Raw genomic sequence first — 12,846 nt, 5'->3', positions numbered from 1 at the left:
AAGTTCTTACACATCTTTTATTAGATGTATCCCTGAGTAAAGTACTTTCGTTGCTCTTATGACTGGAAATCTTTTTAAAATCACACTGTGTCCAAACATTTTTGTTAAGGAACAGAAGCATGATTTATCTTTTTTAAAGTTATCTTGTATCCAGCAACAGTGTTGGTAGTTTGCATATAGATTTTTCTTAAAATGTCCATATAGACAATCATCTGTAAATAAAAAAAGCTTTCTTTCTTCCTTTCATTTCTTATATTATTTATTCTTTTCTTATTTTACTGGCTAGGAATTCTAGCATCATGTTTCTAAGTTTAAAGACTATGCTTCTAACATTTCCCCACTAAGTATAAGACTTTATTGTGGAGTTTTGAGAGATATCCTTTACCTGGCTAAAGTTGTTCTTTTCAATTTGTAGACTCTCAAGAGTTTATGTCAGTGTGAGCAGTAGTGGTGTTAACTTCTGTTAGTAAGTGCTAACTTCAATCATTTTTCTTCTGGCTATTGAAATGACTATGTGTAATAGATACCGTTCACTGTCTATTTAATATCTGCTCAATGAGTCTTAATTCATTCTGACTAGATTTGCATATTTTCAGAACATGTCAACATTCATGCACACACTCTAGATAAGAAATAATCCAATTATCTCTGACCTTTGTTTCATAAAGAAAATATGAATAATATAACATAAAAAGATAAGCAAATTTACTTGATGTAAGCCTACTAAATATTATAAGATAGGGGCAGATGGCTAAAAACAAAACCCAAAATATTAGAATTTTTATCTCATATACATAATATATACTTATATATACATAAATTATATATAAGTCATATAACATATATATTCTAAGATCAAACAGGCCTTCTAAAATAGAGATAAAAGACATAAAGTACAATTCTATTTTAATATTTGATTTTGAATTACAGACCAACATTGGTATAAATGCCTTATTGCAGACATCTACAAAGGAAATGTTGCATAGCCCAACTTTTAATTTATCTTTTAGTCACCACCATTTAAGGAACTTACTTTAATTAAAACCCAATGCTATACAAACTACACTTTATAAACAGAGCAATGCATCTGAATTTTTAAATCCTGCATTTCATGGAAATTATTTCAGTCAGCAAATAAACCAACCAGACACCAGTTTCCTAGGTTCTTAATTCCACTAAGTGTCAAACTTTAAAAATATGTTCTTGGAACTGGAGGGTGTTAGGCTGAGCGAAATGAGTCAATCAGAGAAAGACATGTATCATATGACCTCACTGATATGAGGAATTCTTAATCTCAGGAAACAAACTGAGGGTTGCTGGAGTGGTGGGGGGTGGGAGGGATGGGGTGGCTGGGTGATAGACATTGGGGAGGGTATGTGCTATGGTGAGCGCTGTGAATTGTGCAAGACTGCTGAATCACAGATCTGTACCTCTGAAACAAATAATACATTATATGTTAAAAAAAAAAAAGAAGAAGAAGAAGAAGAAGAAGATAGCAGGAGGGGAAGAATGAAGGGGGGGAAATCAGAGGGGGAGACGAACCATGAGAGACGATGGACTCTGAAAAACAAACTGAGGGTTCTAGAGGGGAGGGGGGTGGGAGGATGGGTTAGCCTGGTGATGGGTATTAAAGAGGGCACGTTCTGCATGGAGCACTGGGTGTTATACACAAACAATGAATCATGGAACACTACATCAAAAACTAATGATGTAATGTACGGTGATTAACATAACAATAAAAATTTTTTTAAAAAGTCTACCATAACAGGAAAAAAAAAATTCTTATTAAAGAAAGCCTAATTTTAAAAACTGCAGATTTATAAAAAAAAAAATGCATTTGCATTAAAATTTTTATATGAAAGAGGGGTGGAGAAAAAAGGGGGGAGGGGAAATTTTGTATGAAAGGATTTTTTTTGAAACTTTTTTATTGAAATTAAATAAGTTCCACTGCCAAGTGAAGAGGAAATGAAGCAAACAGAAACACTCTACAATTATTCACTAAGAAAGCACAACTGAATTTACCAAGGCTGAATTTGTGCTCAATTTTTCAGAAACGTATGTATTGGATTTTACCTGTATATGACTCTTTCCACAACAAGCAATGCTGAAAAGGTGAAAAATACAAAGAGAATTCCACTTGAATAAATACAAGTTTCAGATAACTAGCATAGTTCCATACCCCCTCTAATTTTCCATTCTTTTTCTGATGCAGAAGCAACAAATCTTGTTTCAATAAGAAATCCTCAACAGAAGCTTTCACATTCAGCTGTTAATCAACTTTTCAGGAAAGTGTCACTGCATAATACCTATAACAGAAAACTTCTATAATTTGATTTAAGATTCTTAGTGAAATTGGATTAGCTTTTCAGCGCATGGTGTTTTTTATACTTCTATTTAAAAGCTGTTACTAAAGGAGCTTTAAAAAGGTTAAGGCTTAGGGCAGGGATAAACAGTTGAGGCTATGTGGAGAACTCAAAGTCTAGAGGTTAACCAACTTCAAATCATCTGTGAATGATGATTTTCACAACTACCATACCAAGCCCCTCATCTCACGCATAGAGCCAAACCACGATCAGGCAGAAAACAACACACAGCTGTCTGCAGTTAGGTCCACCTATAATTAACTAGCACACTTCTATTTTATGGCCACTAAAGGTATACATACTAAAAGCAAAATATCCATCAACTAACAAAATTGAGGAGAGGGACGATCAGATCTTTACTACAAAAAGCCTCTTTTTCTGATTATTTGGAAAAGCAATTTTCATTTATTAAGGAAGTAATACTGAAAACTGCTATTGCTACCTCAAAAAATGTATTAACGATATTCTTTGTCCCTTAAGAAAAGCTCACTACACATCTGAAAACTGCAGCAAAGTCACAGCAGGCTAGTCTCCCTGGGTAATGTGCTGTACAGGAATATGACCAACCTGAGCCCAAGTAAGGGCAACACCTAGCTGTGTGCCTTAAAACACAGAACTTAATTAATCTCTTCTGAATACCAGGTTTCTCACTGGTCCCATGGAGTAACAGTATCTGTCTCACAGGACTGTTGTGAAAGTTAAACGAGATGAGGCATATATCAATGTTTATCAGTACCAAGTTAGATTTTTTTCAAGTATTAGAAGCACATTCTTCTTCCCACCCCACCTCTGAAAAGAGCACATATTTGCAATTAGGCTGCATTTTTTAAAGGATACTAACCTTTAATGTAATGTTAATCATTCGTCTCCCTTCCACAATTGAAAAAAAGACTAGTAATCAAAGGTAACTTTAAAAATGAGGGAACAGGGTAACAGGCAGCCTACACACTACTAAGGAAAGTAGTTGACCTTTGTTGCCCAAAACCATCTTCTCCTTAGTTTAACATTTAACAACTGTCTCTTCATTCGTCTCATAAAGATTCTGAGGGACCCTCTAAGTTGTGAAAGATGCTAAATTCATAAGGCACTAATAGAATTCCTACAGTCATGGAGCTGATGTAGAACTTCAAAAGATTCCCTTGGTATCCTAGAGTGCTAAGAAAGTCAATAATTTGGTACATTTTTGTATCTAATGTTAAATCTGAAGGGACAACATGCATAAAATAATACTCCAGACAAACGTGCATATATGATCACCCTACCCATGATATTACTTCCAAATAAAAAGCATACAAATGACCTTTTGCTTCAGAAGGAAAATAACTTTGTTCCTTTTTGGGAAGGAAGGAAGGAAGGGAGGCAGGGAGGGCGGGCGGGCAGAAGGGAGGGAGGGAGGGAGGAAGGCAGGGAGGGAGGACACCTAGTGCCCAGATCTTGGTTTCTAATACCATTCTCCAATAAAAGAAACTGGGCTCCTTGAGAAATGGATGACTATTTTAAGACTGAGGCAGGAAATATCAAGATGAGCCTGGAGTATCCTGTAGTGCTTACTTGGTAAAGTAGTAACACAGAGCTCAGAACAAAACAAAACAAAAAAACCACAATGATGGGAAAACAAAGGGACAGAAGATCTGACTGAAATAACTCTCAATTTGGAGTTGGGACAATTTGAGCAACAAAGTAGTACTGAATTAAAATCCAAAATATACAATAGATATCTACAAGTAAATACTGATATAAATAAATGGCTGCATAAAGCAATAAATGAGAGAAAAGAGACAAATCTCCATACAGAAGAATTACGAAAAATGTATGTAGATGTCCCACTCTCAACAAGGTGGGCTTAAATGTGGGCTGTGCATAGCCACTTCCTTCCAGAGAGTATAGTATAAAAAGGAGGGGGTAAAAAACAGTATTTTGCAGTGAAAAACTCTAATACTACCTCCACCAAGTGATTAAGGTTAACATCAAAAGTGATAAATCATGCTGATAGTATATACACTTGACATGATGTGATGAAGATGGCCCTTTACCTCTGTGGTCTTCTTCCCCAAAAGACATAACACCGGTCTATGGGTAAAATATCAGACATTCTATAAACCATCTGACGAGTGCTCTTTAAAATTGTCAGGATCATCAAAAACAAAGAGTCAAAAAGCCTGTCACAGCCAAGAGACACCTAAGGAGACATGACTGCTAAATGTAATGGGATATCCTGGATGGGATCCTAGAACAAAAACAAGGAGATCAGGCAAAAACTAAGGATATTTGAAAAAAGTGTGGGCTTTTGCTAATTATAATGTATCAACATGGGTTCATTATTTTTGAGAGATGTACCATACAAATGTAAGACATTAATAATAGAGGAAACTGGAGGTCAAGTATATAGGAACTCCCTACCATCTTTGCAATTTTTCCGTAAATCCAAAAAGTGTTCTAAATTTTTAAAAATATCTAATAAGAAATAAATTACAATGTTTAATATACAAGTTAACATTATGACCCTCATTTTGTCCCAATATAAGTCGGTCACTCTTATTTATATGTAAGGTGTCGAGGAAATGAAGTAGACCTGCCTTCAAAAAAGGTGAGAGCAGAGGCCACCTTTCAGTATCCTGCGATGTACTGCAATTCACATGTGTGCCTAGTTAAATAGTTTAACTAAATTAACCCTCACAAGAACACACAAATGGTTTATTTTGAACCATTTATTTATACTTTATTTCAGGCAAGAAACAGCAGGTTGAATATTAATAATGCAGGCATAGCAAGAAGCAAAAGTGACATTTCTCCCATTCCCAGTATGAGTTCTTCATCAATCACAACATAAAGTTAAAAATAAATTATGTGGGGCACCTGGGTGGCTCAGTCAGCTGGGCATCCAACTCTTGGTTCTGGCTCACGTCGTGATCTCAGGGTTGAGGTACTGAGCCCCACATTAGGCTCCATGCTCAACACGGAGTCTGCTTGTCCCTCTCCCTCTGCTCCTCCCCCTGTGCTTGCTCACTTGCTCTCTCTCTCTCAAATAAAAAAATAAAATCTTAAAAAAAAAAAAAATGATGTTTTTAACTAATATAATCTGCCTAGAAGTAGGCCAAAAAAATTCACAGGCCTTCAGTGGATTTTTATTAACATAATGAATAAACAAAAGTTCGATACATATATAAAAGATATGTTTTTAAATAGCAACAAATTAAGGAGAGGGAACAATGGGTTTATATCCATTATTATTAATGATGAACCCTGCCCTTAATGTATGTTATGCATCAAGATAACAGCTAAAGACATTATGAAGCCTTCATAATTAGCACAACATATATCCAGATTATAAAGATAAATCTTTATTATTTTTAGTGATGTTTAAAGTCAGGTTATACCCAAACTATTATTTTATGACAATTCACAACACATAAGGACAAAAAAGCAGAAGCCTTTACAGATATCTGTAATCTGTGTTCTTATATTTGTTGGATTCTGTTTTGAAAATGAAACACAAGAAAAAGATACAGGCTCAGTATATGCTCAACAGCAAATGACTTCATGAATATAAACAATGTTCTCATTAAAACTGTGAAAGTATAACCACTGGGAAAGCAGCCACTTTGTCAGTATAAAGACTCTAAGGTTTAAGGGTTAGCACTGCACATGAAATTCATTTTCTCCATCAAAGATAAGCAGCTCTAGAAAGGCAGATAAATCCAAAAACATACAAAGTGCTACAGGGTATCACTGGTGCGGTTAATTTCATAGCAACAAGACCTTGAACAAATACAAGAATATTTAAACTATAATGAGATGTGTAGCAACTATAGTACAATATTTAAGTGACTTAGCTCCAGAACTGGACTATGTGAGCTAGATTAGCTAGAGAATTTATTAGTGATGAGACTTTGGACATGTTATTAATGAGTTATTATTATCCCTAGAATGGTGATGAAAACAGTCTCTACTTCGTAGAACTGGAAAAAGTATTACAAGAGATATTTCATTACAGGACTTAGAACAACACTCGGGACATGGTAAGGACCCAAAAAAGGTTAGCTATTAGTGGCCATCATTATGGGAGTAATCAGGAAAATCTTTTATACCACAACAAAACCCATTAATTATCTTTTTGTAAAGAACTTCAAAGTTATCAAACTTAGAAATGAATTATATACTTTTCATTTACAAATAAGTAAGATTTCCAAATCTGCTGGCCTGTTCTGGGCTATTTTATAGAGACGTAAGTCTTGGGAGACGACTCCATCAAGATCTCCTGCTTACTTAGTGCCAGGCTATATTCACAGTGTCGGCCACAAACAGCTAACAAACAATACATCAAAATAGCGTACGTACCCTCAAATCAGGAGAAAAGTTGTCTGCAGAAGTTGAAATGGAGTCCGATGATACTACAGAAGCTGATTTTGTATGCACTGAATTCTCTGAATGAGACGTGGAAGCACTACAAAATACAAAAGCAAGTGTGTTTCAACAATGGGGGCTTTAAAGAACAATGTCAGAATTTTTACTAATTATTACTCCATTATTTATTAAAACTTCCATTGCCAACCAGTCCTACTTTGCCTGTTCAAGCCTATCTCTAAATACGGATAAATTACAAACTCTCCATACTGCAGGGTTAAGTATTCTCACCACATTCCCTCTGGACAGACTTCCCCAGTACTCCTGAATAAACTCTGAGCTAATTCTTTCTCTTTATTCAACCATCCATTCATTCATCCAATGACCACTCACTGAATGATCCAATATATAAAACCATTACACCAGGCACTAGGATTTGGAGATAAATATGATATAGCTTAGCCCTCATGTTCACGAAGCTCACAAACTGTGGCAGAGACAGACAAATCAATAAATGCTGTGTTGTGATAATGATACTGAGCCCTGTGAAAGTGAATAAAGGAAGCCCCCTTTAAAATAGTCAGGAGGCAAGAAGGGGGAACTCTCACACCCTACTATTCTTTGCAGCCCTCTGCATTCCTAACAGGAAGAAGCCTGTATTTTACTACCCCAGTAGGAGGAAGATTTTCTCCTTGCCTGGCAACAGCCCAGCCAAAGAGACTGTCACAACTCAGCCAAATAAAGCCACTACACTTCAAACACCCAGTTTAGTCCAATGGGCTTTGTGTTTATAACACGAAGTTTATAACTGCTTCTCTGAATGCCCCCTTTTCCACATAAAAGAGTCATTCCTCTCCTTTGTTCTCTGGACTTGCCTATGATTTTGCCATAACTTGCATGTCTCAAATTGCAATTCTGTTATTCCTCAATAAATCCATTTTGCTGGTAATGTAACTGACAGTTTTACTTTCGAGGTTAACACACTACAAACACAGAGAGAGACACAGAGACAGAGACAGAAACAGAGAAAATGCACTGTGGGAGAAAGGAAAAGGAAGAACCCAACTTTACCCAGGAAGTTCAGGGAAGATTTCACAGAGAAGATGTTCTTTGAACAGTCTTGGAAGACAGGAAATTGCCAAGCTGACAAACAAGTACGGGAATTCTAAAAACATACAAACAAAAAGCTCTGCAAAGATACAGAATAATCAAAGAGCCCAGAACACTTGAGAAACTACAAAGAGTTCAACAGGGTTAGAGAAGCAGAAGGACAGAAGCTATAGAAAGATGAGCTTGTCTTTGCACCTATATCTTTCCACTAAATCAAATTCTATATAAGCCTGTCTTAAATACCTTCTTCCATTAAATAATTAAGTAATCACAATTTAATTAATTTAATTACCCCAATTACCCCAAAAGGGAGAATTGTGTCTTCATTTTCCACAAAATCTACCACAGTGCCTATGTATACTGTTAACATGTATTGTTTGTTAAATTCCAAAACATAGTGACAATATACCTATGCCACAAACTGAATGATTTACATCATTTCCTTTTATCAGTAAACAAATTTAAAATTATTTAAAGTAAAAAAAAAAAAAGGTGGAAAAATCTCAGACACTTTGAAGTTTAAAGTTCTAATTAAAAAATATATTTTTCTAAAGCTCCATTCCCAACATACTGAAAGTCCTCCTCACACCCAAAGTCAAAATTTTTTCATTAGATTTTGATAAAATAATCCATCTTGAGATGTGATACTTAAAAACCAGATTGTTTTAAAATTTGTCCACCATAAACCTGCCTGTAACAATAACTAAATTATTTATACACTGTGAAAATCATCTCCTCCAAAAGAAACTGTCACTTCATTTTCTCTTGTTCCATTTTTAAGCTTTACTGGAGTGTGACTGTTAAAGCCGAACTGTGTAGGACACATGAAGGTGTACAACATGATGTTTTGATATACGTATACACCATGAAATGAGTACTGCAATCAAGCTAACGTAAACATCCATCACCTCACATCATTACCTTTTTGTGTGGGGGGGGGGGAGAAAATCTGAGATCCTCTTTTGGCAAGTTCAAGTATATGACACAGTATTACTCACAACAGTCACCATGCTATACATTAGGTCCCTGGAACTATTCACTTTATATCTAACACTTTGTCCCTTTTGCTCAATCTCTCTCCATTTCCCCCTTTTCAGATCTATGGTTTGAAAATATTTTCTCATATTCTGTAGTCCCTTTTTCATTTTGTTGTTTCGTTTGCTGTAGAGAAACGTTTTAGCTTGATATAGTCCCACTAGTTTAGTTTTGTTTCTGTTGCCATGCTAGTGGTGTCAGACCCAAGAAACCATTCTCGAGACCAATGCCAAGGAGATTTTCCCGTTTTCCTCTAGGATGTTTACAGATTCAGGCCTCACATTTAAATGTTTAATCCATTTTGGTTTGATTTGTGTGTATGGTGCAACATCAGGGTTCAATTTCATCCTTTTGCATGTGGATATCCATTTTTACCAAAACTATTGAACATTCTTGCCACCCTTTTCAAAGACAAGTTAACTGTGTATGTGTGGTTTTATTTCTGGGCTCTCTCTATCCTATTCCACTGATCTATGTGTCTTTTTAGGCTAGTACCATACTGTTTTGATAACTACAGCTTCGAAATATAGTTTGAAGATAGGAAGTATGATGCCTCCCACTTTGTTCTTCATGTTCAAGACTGCTTTAGCTATCTGGGGTCTTTTGTGTTACCACAATGATTTTAGGATTGTTTTTTTCTATGAAAAATGCTACTGGAATTTTCAGAGAATGCGTTGAATCTGTAGATCACTTTGGTCAGCATGGACATCTTATGATTAATTCTTCTACTCCATTAACACAGCATAATTTTCCATTGATTTATGCCTTCAGTTTCTTCCATCATAGTTTTATAGTTTGCACAAGTTTTTAACCTCCTTGGTTAAATCTGTTCCTAAGTATTTTACTCTTTCTGATGCTACTACAATGGAATTGTTTTCTTAATTTCTTTTTTGGAGGATTTGTTGTTAGTATATAGAAACACAACTGATTTCTGCATGTTGATTTTTGTATCCTGCAACTTCCCTGAATTTGTTTATTAGTTGTAACAGTTTCTTGGTAGAGCCTTTACAGTTCTCCATTTATAAGATCATGCCATCTGCAGAATGTTTGGGGTTTTTTTTAAGATTTTTTTATTTATTTATTTGACAGAGAAGGAGAGAAAGCACAAGCAGGGGCAGTGGCAGGCAAAGGCAGAGGGAGAAGCAGGCTTCCCCTGGAGGAGGGAGCCCGATACAGGGCTCAATCCCAGGACCCTGGGATCATGACCTGAGCTGAAGGCAGATGCTTAACCAACTGAGCCACTCAGGCACCCTGCAAAATGTTTTTATGTATTCATACAACGTGAAAAGCATCTCTCCCAAAAGAAATTCACTTAAATGGATTAAAAACAGTATTCCAATTGGAACACTTCATAACATTTTTTTCAAATGCAAACATATATTTTATTAACTATTTCAAGGTATGACTGTAGTTGTTATTTGTTTATACCCAACAACATATAATAATATTACACAAAGGAGCAGTCATAAGAAATTCTATTATCTAGTTTTGTAATGTAAGTATAGAGAAACTGACAGAGAATGTTTTCTCCCTTTCTTCTTTTTTCTGTTTTGTTGTTGTAGCCAACTTCTTACTAATTAAATGCCATCTGTGTTAAAATAACAGGTAAAATAATCAATTGGCACAGTACTTTAAGAGACATTATTTGTTGCCTACTCCATATGCATACATACCTTTTTTTTTTCCCCTGACTTTGATTAGGGCAGTTTGTGCCCAGCCCAACATGACATGCCTCCTTTTGGCTCCCCTGTGGTTGGGAGAACCGTGTGACACAACTATGGTCAATGAGATTTAAGAGGAACTATGTTAATAGTTACGGAAACTTTTTATTTTCGTAATAAAGGTGAGCAGGAACAGCAGGTTAGCCCTTAACCTTTCCCACTTTCTCCTGACTGGAACAAGAACGTAAAGCTTAGAAATACTGTACCCATCTTGCAAACATGACCAACATGCTGGCCTGGTAAGAACAGGGAGCCAAATAACAGGAAGAACGTAAGTCCTCATGGCATCACTGAGCAGTTGAATCCACACCAACTCCCTACTTATGGGATTTTTTTATGTAAAAAATGAAGTTCAATTTTTTTAAGATTTATTTATTTATGAGAGAGAGGTAGAAGGCACGCACAAGTGGAGAGAGGGTGCAGAGGGAGAGAATCTTCAAGCAGACTCCCCGCTGAGCATGGAGCCCGATGCAGGGCTCGATCTCACCACCTATGAGGATCATGACCTGAGCCAAAGCCAAGAGTCAGATGCTTAACCAACTGAGCCACCCAGGCACCCCTGAAGTTCAATTTTTAAAATCACTGTAATAGAGTTTTATATTCTGTATAGCCAAACGATTCTAAACGATATGGCAACCAGCACCTCATAAAGTCTACTTTGGACAAGTTCACATGTGCAATACTACTTGTTATACATATGACCTTCTGAGAGAAGATAAAATTAAAGGCAATAAAACACAATTTGGAATTATGGGTAGCGTATTACTTAGAAAAAATAATTTTGACAGAGAAGATATAATAGCATGTCCCACTGAGAAACCAAAGGGTTCTTTAAAGTCAAAGTATGAAGTAAATATATCTAAGGGAAATAACAAACAAAACCAGGTTCTGTAATTAATAACTTGCAGTCTCGGATTCAAAGAATCAGTCCTTCAAGCATAAATGTGGCAAATAGCTTTTAATTATTAACTTCTCTTTCCAGACATGCATAAACATGGGTAGTAGATATTATAATCCACCGTGTTATATGTGAAGAAACACTGATGTGTAGTTCAATGTAACCAGTTTACAAAAGGTTTTAAACCCCAGGCAAGCAAGGAGAGACTGGAAGAGACAGGGCCAGGGTATATCCTAGGGCTGTTCTTGTGACGATGGCAGACATACACATACGCATACACACCACAGGAGAACTACTCAAAGTTCTCCTGGTATAAACAGGAAGTGCTGCCCTTTATGGCCAGAATGGAGGTGGCCACAGACACCCTAGAAAGCAGAGCTCTATTTTCAGTGGTTTTTTCCTTCTGTCAGATGCACTCTGTGCACGCTTCTGATCGCCACGGGCCACTGGTATAATACAACCTAATGTCCACCGCTCTTTTCCACTGCTCCCTTGCTTATGTTGAGGTCAAACTCTCTATGTTGATCTTTTATGAACCATTCCACAAACAAGCTCTGTATTTCCCTGAATGCACATCTTTGCTCATGCCATTCCAAAACAGAATGCCTCTTTATCCCCATCTATTTATTAACATCCTACCGACTCTTTAAGACCCAGTTAAAAAGCAAGCTTTCCAAGAAGTCCTCCCCTGCTGTTCCAGCTAGAACTAACCTCTCATTCCTCTGCACTTTCACAGACTTCTGCCTATACTCTATAATTATACCTAACACTTGCCACATTAGACCAGAGTTCTTGGGTTACATGGCCACCTCTTTTTTAAATTATAAACTGCTAGAGGATAAGAATCTTGTAACTGGCAAGGCATTTGAACTCAGAGCAAAGACTGCAGTCTGCTAACCTCATTAAGTAACCAATACTACTTTGGTCCTCACTTTTCCTAGGCCCACAAACTTCAAGGCAGTCAGTCCAAACATTCCTGCTATCCTGGTCATCCTGAGCCTCTCTGCAAAAATGCCAGACCTTCTTGTCTATGCTTCCTCCATCTATTTACCCTGCTCAGGTCTTCTTTCAGCTACTAACTCTTCCTAACCTTTACACCAGAATCTTTACTTCAGAGTGACTCAAATGCCTCACATCTTCAAAGGAATTTTCCCTCCACCTCTCTGCCTCAGTTGACCCCTCCTCCCAGGAACCCACTCCCCTGTAGCCTTTTCTAAAGGAGACTCTTCTCCAGCATCTTAAACCCAAAGGTGAAAATAGCACTTCCCCAGCTCCACTCTCATGTTTCTACACTAGTATTACTTTTCCATCTTCATATGTAAAAGACTGACTCCTCCTCCTCCTCCTCCTCCTCCTCCTCCTCCTCCTCCTCCTC

At 36.7% G+C, this 12,846-nt stretch overlaps 1 protein-coding gene across 6 annotated transcripts in view; it reads right to left on the bottom strand.

Moving 5' to 3' along the window:
• The window catches only part of MTMR2 (myotubularin related protein 2), a 121,749-nt gene that overhangs the window by 65,245 nt on the left and 43,658 nt on the right, over positions 1 to 12,846 (bottom strand). For 5 of the 6 annotated variants that reach the window (XM_032426442.1, XM_032426443.1, XM_032426447.1 and 2 more), the window contains one exon: positions 6,702 to 6,807. In XM_032426442.1, the coding sequence (XP_032282333.1) occupies positions 6,702 to 6,807 (106 nt within the window). Of the gene's footprint in view, positions 1 to 6,701; positions 6,808 to 7,778; positions 8,247 to 12,846 lie in introns of those variants that run through there. The other variant, XM_032426441.1, reaches the window with a different exon arrangement.

This window comes from Phoca vitulina, unplaced genomic scaffold, assembly GCF_004348235.1.
Source record: "Phoca vitulina isolate PV1807 unplaced genomic scaffold, GSC_HSeal_1.0 scaffold34, whole genome shotgun sequence".
Lineage (NCBI taxonomy): Eukaryota > Metazoa > Chordata > Mammalia > Carnivora > Phocidae > Phoca > Phoca vitulina.
The sequence above is the reverse complement of the archived record's forward strand: the minus strand, read 5'-3'. Positions and strand labels throughout refer to the sequence as shown.